The 23,087-nt window shown below is 40.8% G+C and overlaps 1 protein-coding gene across 2 annotated transcripts in view; it reads right to left on the bottom strand.

Annotated features, from left to right (window-relative positions):
* ABCC8 (ATP binding cassette subfamily C member 8) overlaps nucleotides 1–23,087 on the bottom strand; it is a 60,128-nt gene that overhangs the window by 2,606 nt on the left and 34,435 nt on the right. For both annotated transcript variants that reach the window (XM_065755257.1, XM_065755258.1), the window contains exons 19-37: nucleotides 22,025–22,123; nucleotides 21,068–21,152; nucleotides 20,054–20,134; nucleotides 18,792–18,929; nucleotides 16,337–16,462; nucleotides 15,756–15,855; nucleotides 14,884–15,131; nucleotides 13,740–13,900; nucleotides 12,589–12,658; nucleotides 12,179–12,336; nucleotides 10,517–10,609; nucleotides 6,976–7,078; nucleotides 5,884–5,997; nucleotides 5,144–5,264; nucleotides 4,850–4,980; nucleotides 4,110–4,188; nucleotides 3,562–3,670; nucleotides 1,932–2,035; nucleotides 1,085–1,218 (exon numbers count right to left, since the gene is read on the bottom strand). In XM_065755257.1, coding sequence (XP_065611329.1) covers nucleotides 1,085–1,218; nucleotides 1,932–2,035; nucleotides 3,562–3,670; nucleotides 4,110–4,188; nucleotides 4,850–4,980; nucleotides 5,144–5,264; nucleotides 5,884–5,997; nucleotides 6,976–7,078; nucleotides 10,517–10,609; nucleotides 12,179–12,336; nucleotides 12,589–12,658; nucleotides 13,740–13,900; nucleotides 14,884–15,131; nucleotides 15,756–15,855; nucleotides 16,337–16,462; nucleotides 18,792–18,929; nucleotides 20,054–20,134; nucleotides 21,068–21,152; nucleotides 22,025–22,123 — 2,254 coding nt within the window. The remainder of the gene's footprint in view (nucleotides 1–1,084; nucleotides 1,219–1,931; nucleotides 2,036–3,561; nucleotides 3,671–4,109; nucleotides 4,189–4,849; nucleotides 4,981–5,143; nucleotides 5,265–5,883; nucleotides 5,998–6,975; nucleotides 7,079–10,516; nucleotides 10,610–12,178; nucleotides 12,337–12,588; nucleotides 12,659–13,739; nucleotides 13,901–14,883; nucleotides 15,132–15,755; nucleotides 15,856–16,336; nucleotides 16,463–18,791; nucleotides 18,930–20,053; nucleotides 20,135–21,067; nucleotides 21,153–22,024; nucleotides 22,124–23,087) is intronic.

Genomic DNA, 23,087 nt, shown 5'->3' with positions numbered 1-23,087 from the left:
CTGAGCATCACATGCTTTTATCGCTCCTTTGCAGCAGAAATGAGAAATGAATGCCATATCAGAACTTCTTTCAGAGCCCGGTCCCAAGGTGGCCCTGCTTGCTGCTGCCCTCACTGCCCCTGGGCTTCAGTGCCATTGTGCTGTCCTCACACGGGCTGTGCTCTGGCTCCCAAAGCCCTGCTACCCAAATTCAGTTTCATAGAGAAGGAAACTGAGGACATGCTGGCACCTCTGTGGTATGTTCTTCACCCTGCTGGAAGCCCAGGAATGTCCCAGTCACACTGGGGACATCTAACACCATGAGGTGCAGGCAGAAGCAAGGGAGTGTGCTGTACCTGGCACGCAGTGAAGAAGAATTTCTGACAGTTTGGGAGTACATAGTTCTCACTCAACAAGCACTCATCCATTCCTGTTTAGGAAATGCATTGTTATGTACCAAACTCTGATTACAAATGTCACTAGAATGGACATCTTTATTTGCTATTATCTGTTCGTTAGACATCCCAAGGGATGAACTGCGTTCAAGATGTATTCAAAATTCAAAAGGAAGAGTCCTAAGAACGTACTGTTCCATTTGGCTAAAATCCAGTCAGCATGCTATTGCTGTGTGGTGTAACCTCTGTCCAGCAATTTCTGGCGATTAATGCAACCTATTCTATGTCTTTATTTCTTTGACCCTGCTTTCAAGACTTCTAACTTCCCAATTCGTTCTGTTCACCATGTTGGGGAAATTTCTCTCCTCACCAACCTCCCCTCCCCTCCCCTCCCCTCCCCTCCCCTCCACTGACCGCTGCAGCTGACCTTCCAAAGCTCTGTTTGCTGTAGGAAATCAAACTGCCAATGAAGACAACACGCTTCACTTTCCTAATGCAGACAATGTTGCAGTAACTTGTAAATTCTTAGTAAAAGGATTTAAAAGCAGTTCAGGAGAGTTACCGATAATGCAGAACTAAATGAGTCTGCAAATAAATATGGTGTATGTATATTACAGCATAGACAGTATCATCTTCCCCATATTTCTCTTCGTGTAACAGCTGTCAGCCCTTTCAATGAAAATAAGGAACTGGAAACACTTTAGACTCACTGTTGCCATGTCAATAGATGCTGTGGCTTCATCCATGATGAAGATGCTGGTCTTCCGCACAAAAGCCCTTGCTAAGCAGAACAGCTGTCTTTGGCCCTGGCTGAAGTTTTCACCCCCTTCTGTGACAGTGGCATCTGGAAAGGACATAGCAAAAACATGACTTATACGGTGTGGGCGTAGATGTGTGTACGAGAGGCACAGCGCATACGTCTCACTTTCAGCATCAAGATTTTCTAAGTAATATTTTCTGCCCCTGAAGTTGGTGCTGACCATTTTATCAGCTTCTGTTTGTCGTTCCAAACAGCCGGTACCTCTGACTCACCATCGCTCACTGTATTCTTTATTAGATATCAAAGTAGCTAACAATGTTTAAGACTGAGTTTCTCTTAGCTGCGTGCAACCCAGAGCACAGCACGACTGTCTTGTTTGTTTGCTTCGTAACGAAGGTGCAGTGGTAAAACCACTGCTTTATTTCAGTCATTTTAATAGGAACAGGATTGGGTCCCACAGGTGCAGTCGGTAAGGAAGTTAGAATCACAGGACTGTTTGAGTTTTGAGGGACTTATAGGCCATCTAGTCCAACTGCCCTGCAATGAACAGGGGCAGCTGCAGCTCCATCAGGTGCTCAGAGCCCCATCCAGCCTGACCTTGAGTGTCCCCAGGGACTTGGCATCCACCACCAAAATTAGATGGATGTAGCAGTCCTTCCTACAGGAAAGCATTTTTTGCTGCTTTCCATAAACCCAGAAAGTTTGTTCTTCAGCAACTCCTTTTTAATAAATAGTAAACGTGAAACAGAAAATTGCGAACAAAAGAAGCAATCTTCTCCAGAAGGAAGTCTCTTTACCTAGGCCTCCAGGCAGTGCCTTCACCACGTGCTTGAGCTGTGCTATTTCCAATGCTTCCCACAGCATGCTGTCAGTGCACTTCTTCTCAGGGTCCAAGTTAAACCTACAGTTATGTGCAATTCAAGAATATTACTCAGTTATCAACTACTACCATTTGTTTCTTTCAGTGTGCTTAGAAACAAACCTGCAAATAATTAGAATCATGCTGGAGATCTGGGCCTAATTCCTGACTGTGATTGGTGTAAGTTCACTGAATTGAGCAGACTTGGTCAGCACATACACTGCTGAGATTAAAAAAAAATAGCCACTTCCTCAGATGAGCAGGATGGGAAAGAGTATTCTTGTTTTGCTGGTATCTCCCTCTGCAGAATTTACTTTATTCTGAATTAAGTTAAGAAATCATAAAAGCTCTGAGGAAAAATGAGGTTGAATATAATCACTTCGTTGTTGTTGCTGTTGTTGTTTTTAACAGATGCAAAAATTCCACCATCTGTCCTTTCAGGTTCAGCATGTCCTTTTGCTCCTTACCACTGCCGAAGAGCTGAACAACAATGGGACTTCACACTGAGTTATGCAACGCGATTATTTACCACCACTGAATCAATCTCAGAGTTATGAACAGATGAATGCTACTGCAGCTTGCTGTGGCCCAGAAACAATAGCAACAAATGTGACTCTTGGATCCTATTTATATACAGAGAATAATGGGATATACAGTGCCGGGTCTACTTTTTTTGTTTTTGCTTTTTACTGCTACTGTATGTGCTGTGAACAACCAACGCTGACCTAACCACATTTCTGAATAGATGAATGATTAAAACAAAGGGATACCATTCTTTTGTCTTCTGACATGAAGGAATCACGCCCCATGTCAGCAAGTTCAAGAGATAATACCTGGACCCGTGTTAGTCTCAAGTCAGCGAACTGCAGCAGCCTGTATCATTTTCAGTGAACTCTAATGACTTTTCATGTAGGAACAACAGCTGCAGGTGCTGCAACTCGGTACTGAGAACTTTCCTGTTCCTTTCTAATGCAAATGACTCAGACATATGGACGGGCACTTTTCGGAAACCGAAGCTTTTCACTTATTGTTCTACTGCAACATCATCTCAAAGAAGGAAGGGAAAAAAAAAGAAGAGCCCAAGAGATGAAAGATTGGCTAGAGAAGCAACAGACATAGAGGCTGTAGGGTATTGTGACCTGCAAGTCCTGCAGTACTTGTCATATTGTTGGATTGCTTCCCCTTTCTCTGCATTAAGCCTGCATTTTCTTCATCTCATTCTATAAAGCAGACAGATGCAAAAACATGCAGAGGGAGGATTTCAAGAATGGCTGTACAGTTATGGGTGTTTGATCAGTGCACTAAACTCAATCCCAAAAGAATAAATAACTGCTTTCCCAGCTTCCCAGGCATTGCATGCCTTCTGCTGACAGCATGCTAACCAGGCACAGGCAGTGGGGAGGTGCACTGTGGCAGGGGTGGGTAAGAGCACCAAGAGTAAGCCAGTGATCCTCCAAAAGGAGACCCAAATCAGACAGCTTGCTGTCAGCAGTTTTGTAGAAGTCATTATACGGGACAACGCAGATAAGTGATGTTTTTTTTTTTTGTTGCTGGTGCTTCATGCTCACCGGATTGTTCCGCTGAATAAAATGGGATCTTGGAGAATGATGGACAGCCTGGATCTCAACGTCTGTAAGGGGAGCTTCGCGATATCAATACCATCAATGATAATCCTTCCTATTCAAAAGAAAAATGACAGTCTGCTAGGCTGCTGGCCATGCCACACAGCTGCTGGCAAAGAGATATGCCTCACTTTCAGCTTGCAATACATTACAGCAGAAACAAGCCTGGAGTTGCATATCCCTTTATTCAATCGCAAAGCAAGTACTTGAACGTTTTCTCATTTTATTATTTGCTCCTACTGTTGGGAATTAACAACACAAGACTGTCATCCTCTGTCACTCTTGAACTTCTTCTGTTACATAGAATGAGAATTTTTATTGATCCAGCTTGTCAACGGATCAATTGTCTAACGGCTGTTAGATGAGACGTTTACTCAAAGACACTACGTCACAGATTCCAAAACTGCACTTCAAAGCTGCCGCTATTCAAGAAAGGAATATCAAAGTATCTCCAGGAGCTAAGCTCAACAGATATAAAAAAAGTGTAATCTTACCCTCAAAAGTGTCAACCATTCTGAAAAACGCAAGAGAAAAGGAAGATTTTCCACTGCCTGTTCGGCCGCAGATCCCAATCTGTGACACAGAAAGAAGGTGAACATCAGGTGAGCGGAAATGGACAGTGTATTCGACACTTCAGATAACTGCATGGAAATGCTGTTCCAATCCACTGAACAGTTCCATCAAACTGAACTGTTCCTAAGAGAGTCTGTAAGCTGACTCACTGTCGTTATAGGTCTGAGCATTTAGGGATAAATCAAGGCCAGTCCTATGTACAAAAACCATTAGAGAGTGATGGGGAGGAGTGGGAGAGCTGGCCAGTGCCGCCAGCAAAGGCTAGAATCCAGAGGTGGCTTTGCTAAGCAGGAAGGACATGGGCAAACAGAATTCAGGAGGAGAAAAACAAACAAAAGTGAAGAGATGCAGCCAAGCAATAAAGCAACAATGAGAATAAGGAACGATGGGAAGTAGGTCAATATAGTATGGGGTCACCATCACTTCCGTCACTGTGTGCTGACAACAGAGCACTGGGATACTGACATGTGGTGTGTGTTGCTCTGAATTCTCACTGTACTCCTAAAAACTAAGACACACATAGACCTCTTCCCAGCAACATTACAGAAAGGAGAATAAATCTGCAATTTCATCCTTAAAACATACAGCGGTATTTTTATTCCAGAGCTATGGTTTCTGTGATGTACTACCCTAAATATATTTTAAAATTCACTACAGTTACCTTCTGTCCTGGAGAAATGTGAGCATTGACATGCTTCAGCACCGGCTTTAAGTTGCTGTCGTATCGGACACTAAGGTTCTGGATTTGGATCTCGCCTCTGTCTGGCCAGTTCTGAGGAATCTGTGAGGAAGCTGTACCAGGAGCACAAGGGAAGGAAAAAAATAAGCCAACAACCCTCCCATGATGAATTCATCAGCTCATTAAGCGATTTACTCAGTTATTCATGGTAACGCACTGCAAAATCATTAAAATTTCAGCAAGCTCTTTCTGCATGCTGCACAAAACTGCACTTACAAAGAAGCCCTTCGTAATTTTCAGCTTCTGTTTTGAGAAGGCCATGGATTCTTTTCACTGCACCCAGCTGGATCTCCATGTCAGCCAGGTTACGAACCATCCAATTCAGATAGTTAGACACCTGATGTAAAGCAAATAAACTCCTAAATTCCAGATTTTTACTAGTTTGCATCATTTGACCAGCATGCAGCTTATATTCCTCCAAAGCAACAACTGCTCAGCCTTAGCGAGCTGAAGTGGTGAACAAACAAAATGGTACACATCAATAGGGTGACAGTGATTCCAGGTTTAACTTCCTAACTGCAGTGCACAGAGACTTTGGTACTATGGAGACAAGAAAGAGGAAGAGAAACAGCAAAGACAGGTGAAAAGACATCATCTTGCTAAATAAAAACGGTTTGACAGTCCAGAACGACGTACCGGGGGATAATTACAACTGATACACTGAAACATTATCCTTCACAATGGGAGATATCACCAAAATGTAATGCAGCTCGGCTATATTTTTATTGACATATTTGAACTACTGCTTCGGTGAATATTTTATCCAGAAAATGATAAAGTATACACTCAAATATGTCAACCACTGAATGTGAACTGAAGTTAACACATGGTTTCAGTGATGTTACAGTACCCACGGAGAGATGTACAGACACCTTCAATCTTCCTGTTCATCTCTGTGCCCTGAAGAATTATAAAAACATGTTTGGGAGAGACAAGAAGGGTCCTAAATTTCTTACCATAAGAGCATAGGTTAGTCCCAAGCCTACAAGTCCCGAAGTCAGTTTACTATACAGGCAACTGGTAATAGAAGTGACAGCTGCTATGAGTACCACACATGCTCCAATGTACTCCTGAAGGAACATGAATAAGCTCCATCACTACAAGTCTACCAACGATGAAAAGGTTCTCATAACTGCATAACAAAACAGAAACCCATTGCACAGTTCAAAATATAGGCAGAAAAGGCCCCATAACTCCGTACTGACGCGGCCTGAGAACCTATCTGTATTGCTGTTAGCATGGATGTGCTGCCTGGAAATGCTTTTGTAGACTGGAGTTGTAGCAATGCTCCTATCTTCTGGAAAAGTCAACACAGATATGTTAAGCGTATGAGGGACGTGGCTGAAATAACACTGCTGTGGTTACCTGAGGTAGGTGAGGAGAAATGCCCACATGACGCTCTGTGAGCAGATCCTCCCTGATGGCAGACAGCTGGGAAACACTGTAGTCTCTTCTGGGTGCTACCATCACATTTGTTCAAACAAGCTGTTCTTCCAAGAACAGCATGCAGCTACTAGATTGTATACACCCAGGATGGGCTTTTGCTGCTTTAATTAAAATTGTGATTTAACTTCTCACAGAGAAGTCTTTGAGTAAAATTAGGTAACAGACTAGAAAATGACCTCTGTAGGAGGGAAGCTGTTATTCTTCTCTATTTGTACTTTGCATTCCTCTATGCTTTGTGAAATATTAATGGTAGTACTTGTCATCATCCACAACACTAAACTCCTTGATTTACCTTTCAAATATTTATTTTTAATATTTTTTTTCTTATGCCAGGCCACTTTATTGAGCACTCTAAGGAAATGGGCATTTGAGTACCTTCAGCATTCTTCAGAGGACCCAAAGCAAGCAGAAACCTGACTACATCCTTCTGCTTATTAAGAGTGTTTTTTGGATGTGAGAGCACACGTTCATTACAGATACACAGAGAGGTAAGGGTACAGCCTCAAAACTCAAATGAGGCTGCAAAACTTCTGTATGTTTTCTCAGATTGCTTGGAATGAAGTGAAATCAATTCATAAAAAAATAAATACGTAAGTACTTGCCATGCGGACTTCCAGCCATCGATTGGCAGCTGTAAGGAAAAGGGAAGCAATGTTGTTGGAATCTGTGTATTCAAGAAGCTTCTGTCGAAATTTAGCTTCATACCTTAAGAAAGGAAAAAAAAACAGCAATCAAAACCAATCAGAGAACAGTCAGGCCTTGGGTCTTGGATAAAGTGAAAGCAAAATTTCATTTAGAGGGATCTGTGTTCAGGGGGAGCTTGATACAGAGGTTTAAGTCAGCAGTTCAGGAACATCATTCATAGAATTGTATTAGACATATGTAAACTGCATTTGTATCTTTAGGAGCAAATGGATTTTATTGCACTGGAAGAACTCTGTGCATGATTTCTGAAACGTGCAGCATTTTCTAATTATTTTATTACATAGCAACTCAGAAAAACAAATCTGAAATGAAAAAAATAATAGCCTATACATATACTTGTGAAAGGAAGTATTAGTACATGTAGAATGCAGCTCCTCTTCTCAGATTACATTTTAAAACTTTAGCTCACATTATCGTAGTGCCTACAAACTATACCATTTTTAAAGCATAAACTCTGTTACCAAGTCTTCTGGTCATGGTAGCTCCAGTGTTAATTACACGTTTGTCCTTATCACTAATGAATGGAGCACTTCAGAAAACAAAAAGCCAAACTCACGCTGCAACAAAATGTAACAGAGTGGAAAGCATCATGTTTTTTATCTTCACAAATGACCTAGCCACAGAATACAAACTAAGAGCAATTGCAAATAGGTCTGATTACAGCTTATGATGGTAGATATGCACCCACTCCTAACAAAATCTGCATGAATGAATTCTGCCTTGAACACAACAGATAAGGAAGGTGACAACTCCTGGCTAGACATATTTTGATGTGGTCTTGGCCAGCATGCAAGCCCACCACTCACCTCTTTTAGCTGGACATATTTATTTGAACAGCTGTAAATCAATGTGATCTTCATAAAGATGTCAGTAATTATATCTAATAATGAAGGAAGGGGTGTCACAGAAGACTTTTTCGGGGTAGTAACAGAAGTTTAAAGGCCTAAATGTTATGCATCTGTTTTATAAACCTTGGCCTATTTACATCCTTTGATATTACGCTTGAAACAAACACTGCTTATTTATAAACTCAGCTCCTGGCATGAAGGAATGATACAACAATGTTTTGTTTAAGTATGAAGTAGGTGGCTTAGAGAAGCTTTTGAATTTGTCTGCTACAGGGTAACCTAACCCTTATTTTGAGTACAGCGTTATAAAGTTCCAACATAAATCATTTATGCTTTTTCAGAAACAGAAGAATGATTTTGTGTAAATAAAGTAACAGTTCACATAGTATAGCCGTGCGTCCAGATATAACAGACACATCAGCTGCGTGCAATGGAAAATGGCCACTAAAGGCCTGGGCTGGCTCCACATGTATTGGTGTGTTTGGACAGCGTAGAGAGGTCGCTCCTGAAAACAAACATTCACGTCACGCCGCGTTGCAGCTGGAGAGCCCTGTCTTTCCACAGGGCACACTGCCCTCAGAGCCCTACCACAGGAGATGACCGTGCTGCTTCTAGAACCCACTCTGTTTAACTCTGGTGCCTCCAGACCATGAGGCACAACGTGATATAGAGGATATGAAGTGCACATCATGAGTCAGTCATGAGTATACAGGTGGAACAGGGTCGCAGACAAAGTTACTGTTGTCGGTGGGGTACTGCAGAAATATCAAAAGCTACCCACCGAAGGTATCCCTGGCCTATCAGATCTCTCAGAGCACAGCCCCGTCTTTGCAGAAACCTGAACATTTACAATTTATTGATTACTTAGCACCAATGCTATCTGAAATGCCAGACAGCACTTGCAAGCTCTAAATCAGGCCGCGGCATCTGCTGAAGGTATATTTATAGCTGCAGCAGTAGCTGTCTCTCTGATCTCCCTCTGGATTTCTGTACATTTATTTCCCTATACATTCTGAATAAGGGCACGATGCAAAGTCAACAAGCGTAAGGACACCTCAGGAACAACTGGCACCTCCTAACTAGATGACTGGATTCCCGAGTTAGTGTTATTTTTAGGGACACTCAAGCTAGCGAGTCTGAACTGCGCTCCTACTAATATGTTAGGCAGCCCAGAAGCTTTGCAGTCCTATAAATAGGCAGGTTAGCAGCTGATGCAGGAGGCTGGCAGGCAGATGGAGTGCAGGACTTAGAGCACATAGCTGCTTGGGGCACAGATGCATCGTTAGTGCAGGGTACAAGAAAAAAAGAGCACCAAATAAAGTCCTTTAAGAGAGGAATTCATCTCAAGGTGACAGGAAGAACCAAGAGAGAATGGTCTGAATGGCTGAAAGTATTAACCAGATGGCATTCAATGTGATTTGTTGCATCAACAACTGAAAATTTGCAGTCATAATATTCTAGATCCCCTCGATGAAGTAAGGGTTATGCAGGTAAACGAGAAAAGCAACAATTAGAAGAGGAAATTGAATTTCCTTAAAAGTGAACACAGGCATAGCTACAAACTACAGAACACTGCTGGCACTTAAAATAAATATCTAATAATAGTAATTTGAAAATATTATGCTGTTCTACCTCTCTTTAGGAGGCTATCTTCAGCCAAGAAGAAACAAGATTTTGTGCTGGTAGTTCCTACATTCTCCTATTTATATCCTATTTAGAATTGCTTTCAAATAGTATAATTTTTTTCATTAATTCTATTATAAAATTAAATCTGCAGGTTAAGAATAAGCTGTACTGTTTCAAAGAGAGAATAGTACCAGTAACTAACTGCAAAATGTGTAGACATCTAGATGAGATGGGTGTGGAAGACATTTGACTGTCTTTAAATCAACTGGGAAAAGCCAGGAATAGCACCAATGCAGAGAGAAAGCAGCTGGTGAGTGCTGCAGTAGCTTTATTGGTAACTCTGTGAGTATCAGTGGCTGCCATTTTGTAACAGATACACTGCTCAAGCACGTTATCAGGTGCGCGTAGGCTGCCCCTGTGAGCTCACCTAGACAGAAAAATGAATCAAAGCGGATGATAAGGACTATGTCTCCAAGCTTCATGTTTTCAAAACCAATCTAAACAACCACATTTTCAGTAGAGACCTGAAAAATAATTTGTAGTTTCCAAAGTCATCAGCATGCACAGTTTAACTTACCAGGACATCAACTCATACACAAATTATCCTGGCATGTTAGTGCACATTAGTTATTTCATGGAAACTGTCCAAATGCACAGTCTGCCACACCACACACTGCGGTAATTGCAAGCCAATTTAGCTCCTCAAATCACATTTAGCCAGTTTTTTTCAGGTTGCATGTGACTGTGTGGAGACTGCAAGCAGGAGACACACATTAGGTTTTCTACAGTAGCTCCCTCACATGCAAAATCCTTAGTCCTCAATATTTCAGTTTCCCTTAACGGTGCTTTGGGTGGACTTCTTGGTGACCCAAAGGACAAATAGTTGTGCCTGAATAATTGCAGAACAGAATCAGAGATGGGCATTCAAAAGAGAGGTAAGAAATGTTTTCTTAAAAAACTCTACCTGAAGGCTCGGATGGTGGTCAGACCTTCCACAGTCTCTGAAAAATGGGAAAGTAATGGGAGCTGAGTGCTGTCATCCAGCTGCTGAAGATCCCTAGAGAGGGTTGTGAAAATAATTTGGTAAGAAATCAGTTCTGTTGCCCAGTTCTTCTCCTGGAGTGAAAGGGAATGTTCGCACAGTAATTATACGCGTAGCGTTCAGACGGGCTGCAACTCAGAACTGCAGGTCTCTAAGCAGGGAACAAAGTCCCCAGGAGGACTTTTCTCTTCAAATCTGAGTACACACAGTGCTGGAGTTCTGAATAAATCTTTTCCCTTCACTGCTTTCCCTTGCTTCTCTCATGTTACTAATTCTCGTATTCAATATTTTATTCATTTAAACATAATTCTGGCTCTGTGCTGAATATGAATTTAATAAGATAGTGCAAGTAAGAGTTCAGGTAAACAGAAGGCAAAATGCACCTTCATCTTCATCCTCTCTCCACCCTCAAAGGACAGCACAACTTCACACAGAGTTAACAATATACAGACCCAATAAACAAGAACTTGCATTTCTCAATTTCACATTTAGTCATCAAGTCAGTGGAAGTACACGTTGGGTGAAACCCTATTTAGATTCACGTCCTTTCAGCAGGAACTAATTGCTGATGCAAATGCAAAGAGTCCCTCTTGATCCACACATACACAAAAGGAAAAAATGCAGTGTTGCTGCAAATGCTCATTGAAGGAAGTAGCAAAATTGCAGGAGGAGAAAATCACAGATGTGGCTAACATTTTTAACCTGTTGAACACTAAAAGACACTTGGAACAAGTGAGGATGTTCCCACATGCAGGAACCACCAGGAACAAAGGGCAGTACCACCAGGGCAACGCTCCATTCTCCAGCCTCTCTCCCTGGCTCTCCAGACTTTCATTCTCTAGTGGAGACACAGGTGAAACATCAGCTTCTCTGTTCTATCACTGCATTTTTTGGACATGTCCAATATGCAACACCTGGAGAGGACAGAATCTGTTGGGCTTTTTTTTGACTGGATTTGTCTTTCTTTTCTTTTTCGTGGAATCGCAGAATGGCTTGGGTTGGAAGGAACCTCAAGGATCACCAAGTTCCAAATCCTGTTCCACAGGCAGGGTTGCCAGCCACTAGGTCAGGCTGCCCAGGGCCCTATCCACCCTGGCCTTAAACACCCCCAGGGATGGGGCATCCACAGCCTCTCTGGGCAGCCTGTGTCAGCACCTCACCACTTTATCAGTAAAAAAAACTTCCCCCTGACATCCAATCTAAATCTCCTCTCCTTCAGTTTAAAACCAGTTCTCATTGCTCTATCACTATCTACCCACGTAAAAAGTTCATCATTTCCCTCATGTTTATAAACTCCCTTTGAATATTGGAAGGCTGCAATGAGATCTCCCGTGTCACATGAACTGAGAGAAACTTTGATCACAGCCAAAGACCCTGCTCCTGCCTCCCAGGTTTCGTTCGAAGAGCTGCAGACAAAATGCACTTGTAGAATGACACATTTCACTGCACCAGATTTGGTTCACCTTCAGATAAGGCCGTGACTTTGACCAAACTAAATGCAAAAATAAAGATCCTTCGCAATTCTGCCACCGTGCACTGTAAAAGGTGTTTGGATACCAGACTGACACAGGTCTACGTTCTTACCGTGATGCGACTCGGAAGTATTTCTGGATGAAGTAACACATGATTGCAAGGGGAACCAGGGCAATGAGAAACATCGGTGTGACGTATGAAATCACAGCCAGAGCAGATACACACAGCAAAGTGGAGCGACTCAAGCACTCCAGGGTGGCAGGAATGTGCTGGGTACAATAGGAATTACACAGAATCAGAGAAATAAACGCACAGCATGCAAGTTAAAAACAGCATTATTTCATATTATGCTCTTCTAGTCCCACAGTTAAAAACAATTTAATATTAATAATAGTAATAGTAATAATAATAGTAATATTCAAGATTAAAGATCACCAGCTTTTCCTAAATAAGAGAATATGCATTTTTTCCTACTGAGAAAAATAAGGCATCTTGGGAGCTGAAATGTATTTATTGAGTACCTGGTCAATGGTGTTGCAATCAGCTGAAAATCTGTTCAGTATACTTCCCAGAGGTGTTGTTTCAAAAAACCTGAAATGGGGAAACGAATGGGAAAGATCATACTACTCATACTAAAATAGTTCTTCATTTCTTTTCTGTCTTCCATAAACTATATGCTGCGCTACAAACACAACACAATAAATCAACACCTTGAAGTTTCTCACGTTACCCCGTGACCACGGCTTCCCAAGAACATGTTGATCTTGACCATACCCCAGTAACTGCAGACATCTCTTCAACTCCCTTTACTGCCCAAAGCTATGTAAATCACATGATTACATTTGCTTTCACTTTTGCAATTTTAAAACTGTTCAATTTATGAAAAATGCAAGCAAAGTTCAATCACAAGTCTTGCATTTTTCTGGAATAAAAGCAAGTAATAAGAACAACTATTGGCACATGCTTTAGAAGGCCTTTCCTTTACATTTGCCTATCCAAGTTACAAGCTTCATAATTGCTCTGTAGTTCTTAACCATCCCCTAACTTATGATGAATCTAAAGTCTAATTAGGTTTTGGAAAAAAAAAAAAAGTTGCTTGTTTATTTTTTGGAATGAAGTTTTCAGCATTTAGCCTTTCTTCATGACTTCTGAGCTTAGTATGGGTAATATTAAAATAAGAAGTTCACCAACGCTTGCAGGTTTGAATCAAGCTACAACTTCAATGTGACAGCATTAGAAATAAAACACATGCAGGACAAAGGCCTTTACTGCTATCTGTGCAACCCCAGTGTGCTCCACTGATGCCTATGATGGCGCTTATCCAGGCTCCCTGTCTTTCATGGGCCTGCACAATTACCGCTGACAGTAAATACTTCCACGATCATGCACAAGCACTGTGCATGAATCGCACCTTGTATCATCAATAACTGTGCTTACTCCTTAATTGAAACAGCAAAAAGAAATAGAAGTTGCTAGGAAGTAAATATCTGAAGTCACAGTCAAACAGGAGAGCTATGTGAGCATCATGCAAGAACTCAAGCAGTTTGGGTACCATTTTTCAATGAAGCATTATAAAAACATGAATCACAATCACTTGACACAAACAGAAGACTGCCTCGAAATAAGGAATACAGAATGGCTACAATAGTTTGTATTATAATCAGGGGAATACCTCATTGGTGCCAAAATAATCTTATTTAGTAAAGAAGCGTGCAGCTTTTTGGTGACTTTCAAGCCAGTCCACTCCACTGCTATGGATGTGACAAGACACAACACAATCCCAAGGCAGCAGAGAATGCTGAAAACTTTTGAATATGGAGAGTGGTTGAAAACCTAAGAAACAAGGAAAAAGGAACACATTATTCACTGTGAACTATATTTAAAAACTAATGAAAATAAATGCAGGACTGAAAAAACATAAGGAGTTTTTCTTCTCCTTTCTCCTCCAGATTTTCCCCAAATAATATTTCCAGTGATTTCACATTAAGCCAAAAGTTTTTATCCTTTGGAGAAGGGACTGTCTGAGAGAAAGTAAGAGAGAGATTGAAAATTTATATTGCAGGATACTAGGAAAAATACTGATTGATATTTTTGAAAATCTTATCTCAGGAGAAACAACAAAAACGTCTTCAAAGCATTCACTGTGGCTCTGGTAGCTGGGCCTGTTCTTTGAGGGAGAACAGAATCTAATAGTTATTATTTTTAAATATTAATTTCATACTAAAACCCACCATCAGTAAAACAACTTTTAGAGAACAACAAAAATGATCCCAGAGAAATCAAACATGAACCTCCCAAATATATGTGTGGGATTATTTAGAGGCACTACATTCCCACAAAGAAAGCAATCCCAGTTTTAACAAAATCCTTCCCCTATAACTTTGTACATTGAGTACCCTGCTAGGTAACCCTGTGGTCAGTTCCCTGTGAAGTTCACCTGGACAAAAAGGAAAACATAAACATCTGGGCTCCCCATATATGACAAAACCTGAAAGTCCTATTGAAGTGGGAATGCTATCATACAGGAAAAAGGTAAAAGCACTGTAATATCAAAATCATTTCAGAGACCAAAGTCTAGTCTATATCAGCTAGAGAATGAAAATGTAATAAATCTGGCAGCAGAACAACAACACACAAAACTTAATTGTTAGCTTTATTGTGTCGTGTGCCCAAAAATGCCTTAATCTTCAAAGTGCTCTGGAGTGACTCTATTACTAAGAACACAGCATGCTGCATCCAAATCTTGGAGCAGAGGTTGAGTGTGGGAGCTCACCACTGGTTACATCTTAGGAGGGGGTGAGCAAGGTATGTCATACCTCACAATGAGAGCAGTTTCTCAGCTCTATCTCTGTCTTCTGAGAAATAGCATCTGAAGTCCAGAGTGCCAGGCAGTAGTCGATGGCCACCATCACCGTGTGCTTCAGCAGCTGGGACAGAACCAGCAGCGGCAGGAGGAGTATCCCTGCTGCACTGAGGTACTTCCCACACGCTCTCCAGGGCATCTTTGCTCTTTGATGTAGCACAGAGGACAGGTTATCTTCATCATCACTTTCTGTTGCTTCTTCTGAAACATCCAAAGGAAAAAAAGAGTGCAGCCACACTGATTAGTTCTTAAACACCTTTCATAAGAACTGGCAAGTGGTGGCTTCAAAACACAAGTTTTGAACCTTTGAAAGCATAAAGGCTTTCAGGTGAAATTATTTGCTAAGGCAAACACATATTACCTCGCTAAAGTTAGAAGTAACACATGCTAAGAAGATGCAATAAGCATAGTACTAGTTGTATGTCTATGTCTTCAGCCACATCTGGCAACTCAGAAAATAGTGGCTTGATTAAAAAAAACAAAGTGATTTATTCCTAGGTAAAGCCCTAAGCAAGTGTGCTCAGCTGCTGATGGGCTTGAACCTCATCCAAGGTAAATTAGTCAACGTTTATTCACCTCTCACTATCAAAATGTTTTAAATATATTAAAAAACTCTGAAAAGTTTGACAGATGCTATAGCTTCTGATTGTTTGAAAACATTAATCCAGAGATAAACTGAGGGGAAAGAGCACTCTTACAAACCATGACCCACCTGAAAACCAAGGATTTTTCTCCTGCTGGTTTGAAAGCTGTTAAGTCATTCTGATATCATTTAACTATAAAACAGTACTGCAGTGGTACTGGGCATAAAGGGTGCCTTTTTACCTTCATCTTCTTCATCATCTTTCAACAGCGCTTCACGGGAATACATAGTTCTCCGGAGATTAGTTCTTTCCAGTACAGTTTTAGTTTCAATTGTAGTCTCCTAAAAAGGAAAGGTTAGTGTGCTTTCAACCATAGAATTCATCAAAACATGAATGACTGTGAGAAAATCTGTTTTCAATCAGAACATCAATGAAAAATAAAGGAAATGAGAATCTTCCAGCATGCAGTCAAAGGATTGATGGCCACCCCTGTGTAAAGCCAAAGGCCATCAATTACTTGACTGACATTTGTTGCAGTTTGTCAGTCCCAGGTCTCTCAGAGGCTTGGGCTCTCCAATTGGACAGATATCTAAATCAGTAAGAACTAGCATTAGCATCTTGTTTGTTTTATGCTGTAGTATTAAAGAGAAAAAGTGATTTGGAGAACCTCTTATGTGCAAATGTGAAAAAATTTTCACCCAATGAAATTAGTAAACTCAATCACATCTTATATAAACAGCTGTCAGCACTGCGCATAAACACAACGCTGTTCCCATAAAATGGCCAAATGTTATATTCCTTAGACAGGAGCCCAACAAAAACCTTCTCCAGCTCTTGGTCCTGTCGATTCATTAGTGTCTTCCAGTGTTCGAAAAGCTCAGTCTCGGATTTCTGTATGTCCTTGAGTGTTCCTTCTCTCTGGATGTAGCCATCCTTCATCGCTATTATCTAAGAAGTCAAAGACAGAAGTTGTAAGATCTCATACGACTCTATTTATTTTAAGGGTATATTGTGCTTGGTCAGAACTTCTCAGAAGAATTTTTCTATGAAAAAATGTCTCTTTTAAGAAGAGTCTAGCAACCTTTTAACTCTATCCCTTTTACTTGAGAAGCTGCAAAATATGGGGCTTCCTACACTCCACAGTTTCCAAAAGGAAGGTTGCTTCGAAGCAGGAAAAAAGGAAGGGGTCCTCTTCAGCAGACAACAGAAAACACTGCTGTCTAAATACAAGTCATTAGGAAGATAAGATGTTGGAGTTCACTTGCCTCCTAGAAGGAAAAGGCTTTTAGCAGCACACTGTGCGCAGCATGTTTTGCCCTCATTCAGGCAATTAGGTATGAGCATACTGGCTCCACTGTCTGTTTGCTACCATGGACCTGATAAGGAAAAGCTCCGGATTTTGAATCCCTAAAGCTTTTAAAAGCATAAATGGTGGACACAGTGTGAAAAAACATCATGTATACACAACAAAGTCTGAAGAGTGAGGTTTCCAGGTTTCTATCAGGGAAACCACATTATACACATCATGCAACTAACTTAACTTCATATCTGATGAGGAGAATTGGAAAATGAGGCGTGGGGTTGTAAACTCACATGACATCATTAGAAGATAATTAATGTAGAATTTATTTTCTCCCTGGAAACTCAGAAATTTCAATGAAAAAAAAAAAGGAAACATTCAATTTATTAGTAGGAATTTACACCAGAGGAAAAGAAAAAGTAGTAATAATTAAAAACATGCAAATGGATCTTTTAGTGGTCAGTTCATTCAGGAAGTCCTGAAATAGATAGGACTCCAAATTCTTCTTAAGGGTTTTGCTATGGACATTCAGGAAGGCCATCACACATCTTTCAGATATTTCTATTTATAACTCCTTGAGCTAAAGCAAAATAAAATATTTTATCTGCACTGCACTGTATAAAACTTGCTGAGGCTTTCTGAGACCTTCGCTTTAGTAATATCTGTCAACTCTCCCTTAATAAATAATTATTAATAAACATAATTAATACAAACCCTTCCTGTCCTACCGAGTATTTGAAACAGTCTATTTCATAAAACATTACTGAAACCTAGTTAGAAGGAAATAAAAGCCATTCTCATTGAGTAGCTCATAAAACAGGGGTACCTAGAAACGAGTCAGACATTTGGAAAATAAAATGAAAAAGATGATAATGGAACACAGCTGCGCACATTAAAAAGCTAAGGTGGTCCTCAGATGGAGGAGAAGACAGAAAACTCCTGTACTCAAAGACACTAACAGCAAAAGCAGAACTGTGTTGAGAACAGCACTGATTCTTAAAGGTGTACAGCCGAGGGACAAGGTCACAGCAGACACAGTAAATGCTTCCCACTAAAAATATGACTGGAACAAGATTAATGGCTATCTGCAGCTTTACAGGAGGCTGAGATGAACCACAGAAAGCAGCTGAAATATGATTATTGCTGGAGACACCAAATAACTGCACTTCTATAGTCCATGCAAGCTACAAATGACCAAGAATTCCTGCTGGGAGGCAACACTGCAGTAATCAATCTCTGTGGGCAAGATGTTGTGGCTATGGAACTGCAGGAAAAGAGCAATGCCAGTGTGAGCCAAGAAGCTAAAAGAATTCCAGCAAAATAAATCCCTTATCCTATATGGTTTCTTTTACCCTTATCATCTGTAATTGCAAACTGCTATAGGAAGCACACTTTCAATTTTTTTTCCCTAAACTTCAAAATACAGCAAAGAAACAGAACTGAATTAATGCCTATACCTTAAAATCCATAGTCATATAATGGGAAAAAGAGTTTTTGATGCACAACCTACTGCTATCAAACCTAAGGAAACAGCATTTTTCCCTGTATTTCCACACATCTCAATAACCACAAAGAACAGTTCCCAGTGATACCACACACAACTTCCAGGTAACACCACAGACAGAAGCAAAGCTCCAACGTTTCACTGTTCTGAAAGCAAAACATTCTGATGTTAGAAATGGGATTGAATATTTGATGCATTTTAAATGCAGCCCATTTTCACGAGATTATCAAGTATCAGCTCTAGGAAAATCAGACCTGCTAAGGTGTTCTATAACAGGAATTCCAAAAATCATACACTCCAAACTCAGTGGCTAACTTTTGAAAGACCTTAATTGTGACTCCTCTCACTAAATCACCACTTGGTAGAAACAAAGTGAGAGCCTTGTTTGTAGAAGACGTATTTGTGCTGCTTCCTTGCCTCCTAAAAAAAAAAAAAAAAAGGATATATATCTAAAATGAGAAGAGCTTTCTTACCCAGTCAGCGTGGGGCAAATACTGCAGCTTGTGGGTCACGAGCACAACCGTACGCTTGTCTTCACGTAGCATTTTCAGGATCCCTTCTTGCATGAGATGGTCACTTAGGTGGATATCCAGTGCAGAAAATGGATCATCCTGTCATGAGAAAGAAAAGGCCAGCTTGTGAGTCAACATTAACGTGATTTAAGGTAAAGTGATGCATGTTATTACTGGTAAAAACAGTTTGATAAATAAAGACGATCAAAACAGACCATCAGAAGATCAAAACTGTTCCAAGGAGTAAAGATCCCAAAAACAGACCTGGAAGCAGGTGTTTTTGGGAGTGAGTACTCAGCTGTGTTTTTGCAGTGAGTACTCAGATGCACAGTAACACCAGCTCTATAAATGCCAGGATTTCCAGAGGCTTTCTGAAAACTGCTCCTCTTAAAAGATGCACTTCACAGCCTTAGTAATTGCAGTTTGTGATTTCTGTAAGACTCAAGACAGTGAAGCAGTGTGCACTGATGGCATACACTACCTAAACTGCTCCAACGACAGTGGCAAGCAGCAAAGTTGTATTCCTCTTGTCCATACTTGCCCTCGGATGATTCTTTTAAACTATTTTTTAAATTTGTATAATGAAAGCCTATTAACAAAGCATCACAAAAAGAAAAGTATTGATCTGTTTGACGATCCTGATCAGATGATTTATGGCCCATATTAACTTCATCTTGTAAAAACAATAAATGATATGCAATTAATTTTGGAATAAGCTAATCTGTATCATCATCTGTAAGTTTTTTTGTTTTTTTTTTTTTTTAACTTAATCCTCCTGTGCTTTTAGAGCCTCCTCGCACTCTTTTCCATAGTACATCTGCTGAAGTTTGGGCAGGATATGCAAAAAGCAGTTCAGGGTGGGAAGACAGTTTGCTGCAGAAAGGAAGCACCTCGGACACAGAGCACCATTAATTTTATGCCCGAGACAGCTTCGGAATGTTTTAAATATTGCTCAGACTGACACATTTCTGGGTACAAATTTCTGGATAAACACAGGAGTCAAACAGTGAGCATCAGCCTTTCAGTTTGCATCCTAGTATCTGTCTGTCTGCAGCTTTTACCAAACACTTCAGACCAGCAGACTAGCTAACAGCACTGACATAAAAGCTCATGTTTGGCTAAGGTTAGTGAAGCACAATGTTCTGCATGCCACCCATGAAACACTGTAAGTGCTTACAACTTGGGCTTCCGTTTGCAGCATAAACATAATGGCATCTACTCACCAGGAACACAACATTTGTCTGCTGGTACAGTGCCCTTGCCACACTGATACGCTGGCGCTGCCCTCCAGACAGATTAATACCCTGGAGATAAGTAGGAAAAATAAAATCAATTATAAGAACATCAACGGAATATTTATATCTTGATTTGATTCTCAGAACAAAAACTCAGAGATGCTTAAAAACTGTAGGCCTGCAGGGGAGCTGGGAACACCGTATGCTGGCCGTTGGAAAAGCCAGAGGGCTCCGTCTGAGCTAAACATGGACTGGGGGTGAGAAATGTTTGATGGTTTGTGGCACCACAACGGTGCAGGCAGCACATGGACATTCTGCAGGCAGTCTAAACTAGCATTTGAAGCCTGCTACATCCTATCTGTATTTTACACTCGTATGTCACCATACCATATTTGCTCCATCAGACGCCATATTCGTGTCACAACTGCAGTCAGTAGCTCCTGCAATCCAGCTACAGCTTCACCAACACCATAAGCTCTCACAAGCCAACACTGCTGTCAGAAAGGCCACTCCTGCTCCTCCCTGCCACCTTATCCCACCCCTCTACTTTTTTCCTTCTGCTCTGCATTCATTTAGCTACCCAATGATTTGGGTTGAGAAGTAATGCTCTTCAAATTAACATGGTAGTCGGTGTGGTGATTAGGCATGGAGACATATCCTTGTTATTGCTGTGTGAGTGCAAGCACCTCTATGTACCTGAGTGTACTGCTCATGGAATTAGGACTTCTTTTTAGGCTACTCTCAAAGAAACCAAAATATGCACTGTCAGCAGAATTAGTCAAACACTTTGATAGCAGCACATTTAAATCACGGCACCTCGCATCAATGACAGTTTCTCTGTTTACCAAGCACCCAGCTTTCAGACTAATGACTCAAATGTACACTTCCCTAGAAGATTACCTTTGTTGCCAAATAGCTGCTAAGATTTTAAGAACGCAACAAAATAATAAAAAACCTCTACACATTTTAAACAAAAATAGAAGCCTGTAGCTGTTTACTGACCCTCTCTCCAATCTGGGTTTGGTCTCCGTGAGGGAGAATGTCAATATCGGGCTGGAGGGAACAAGCATCAATTACTGCTTTGTACCTGCGGAAACAAAAAACGTAATGCAAAATCCACACAGATACTGCTACAGAAGCACATTTCCTACCTGAAGAGGAACAAAGTTAACCAGCTGGAAAAATCACACGGTGGAAAATGTATTTGTTAACCACTAATTGTTCTAATGGGATCTCTTTCAACTTCAGGCAAGTAAATACCATTTCAGCTAAGAAAAAGAATCTTCCCAAATACAAATACTGAATAGCTAAAAGCAGGCAAAACAAACAAACAAACAAACCCACACAGCTTCTTATATACTATATCATTACTCTTTAGCATTTAGATGCATTTCTAACCAGAGGTTTTGTTTTTTGTTTCGATACCCAAAGATGGTAGAAACAAGAAAAGAAATGCATGCAGGATGTGAATACGTGGCTACCTACTCATTCTAGGGCAGAGAGCAGGAGACACAATGAAATACCAGCAGGAACTTCTGAATCTTTTAGAATGTTCTGTAGTCAGTTACACAGAACAAAGAGGCAGTCCATTGATCCTTCACAATATGCCAAATATAGCCACCTTAACAGACAATAGCCCCGATTCCAAATCATCACTGACCAAGGCAGTGGAACAGTCAATTAGGTATAAGGAGAAACTACTGCATGCTGCACAAACGTGTTCCTTGGAAATAAAAATAGTTTACACTTCAGGCCAAGTGAGACTGAACTCTGTCTCATGTCCTCCAGGAAAATCGTGGCCAAAGCTTACTGTTCAGGACTCGTGTGTTCTGTCACATTTGGGCAGGTGGACTGTTTGTTGCTGGAGTGGGACAGGGCCGAAGTGTCAGTGCAGAACTATGCAACACCACTATTCAGCTAAAAGGAGAAGAAAGCATACAACAGGGCTGAACCTATTACCTCTGTTTGTTAAAAGAGCTTTCAAATGTGATATTCTCTTCCACTGTGGCGTTGAGCAGCCAAGGCTTCTGTGATGCATATGCTACCGATCCTCTTTTCCTGGAAAAACAAACCAGGAATTCCCAGCTTAACCAGTGCAGTAAGGATTGTTGGAAACCTTTGGGTTTTTTTTTTTTTTTTTTGTGTGTGTGTGTATGTAGAGACAGATGATAAATCTTAGGAAATGCTGCCTTTCATTTCTGTTTTTTAGGGCAATTTTTCAACAGAACTCTGCAACTGATCGCCAAACTAAAGAGCTGCTTCTGTTGAATGTCAGTTTGTTCCCTCATTTTCTGCTGGGGGTGAGTTTTGCAGAGGTTAACTCCAGAAACCTGAGCAGTGCAGATGACTGGAAGAAAATGACAAAAGACAGAATCCCAGCTCTGTCTGGAGAGACTAATTAAAAGTGTCTAGCAGATCACACTAGTTAGGCAGCACATTTCAGGAGAGGTATTCTAAAAAGATAATTTTAACTTACTAAAAATATATAACAACTCCACACATAAACAAAGACAATTCTCCCACAAACACTATAAAAAGGAAACTTGAGTCATAAGGACTCCAAGGTTAACAGTATTCTATTTATTTGTCTCTGTGAAAACAAGACAAAAGGACAAAAAAAAAACCAGTTGCTACAAGTCTGCTTGGGGAATTGCCCCTATCATGCCCCACAAAAAGGAACAACTTATCAGAGGACAGCCAACAAGATCTCCTGATGCATATTTTCTTTCATGTGTTTTGCTATTATGATTGCAACTTAAGATATATCTGCCCGGTACTGGTGTTTCTGTGGCTACCTGCACACTGAGGACTCAGATAGCAGAGCTGGGAGAAAGGCACGATGTTTTATTAGAGCACCTGACACTGTAGGAAAAACAGACAAACTCGTTGGCAAATCACTGTTCCTCCAGCAAAGGGCCAGAGGAAGGATCATATGCCTGAAAGTGCATTTGTTTTCCTTCCAGCTGTATCAGCTAATCCAGCAGAAAGCTCTGACCTCTCACCCAGCATAGCCCTTGTCTGC

Source organism: Cyrtonyx montezumae, unplaced genomic scaffold, assembly GCF_038088225.1.
Source record: "Cyrtonyx montezumae isolate F1298 unplaced genomic scaffold, pur_monq_1.0 scaffold_10, whole genome shotgun sequence".
Classification (NCBI taxonomy): Eukaryota; Metazoa; Chordata; class Aves; order Galliformes; family Odontophoridae; genus Cyrtonyx; species Cyrtonyx montezumae.
Note: the sequence above shows the minus strand (reverse complement) of the source record. Positions and strands in the feature narration are given on the sequence as shown.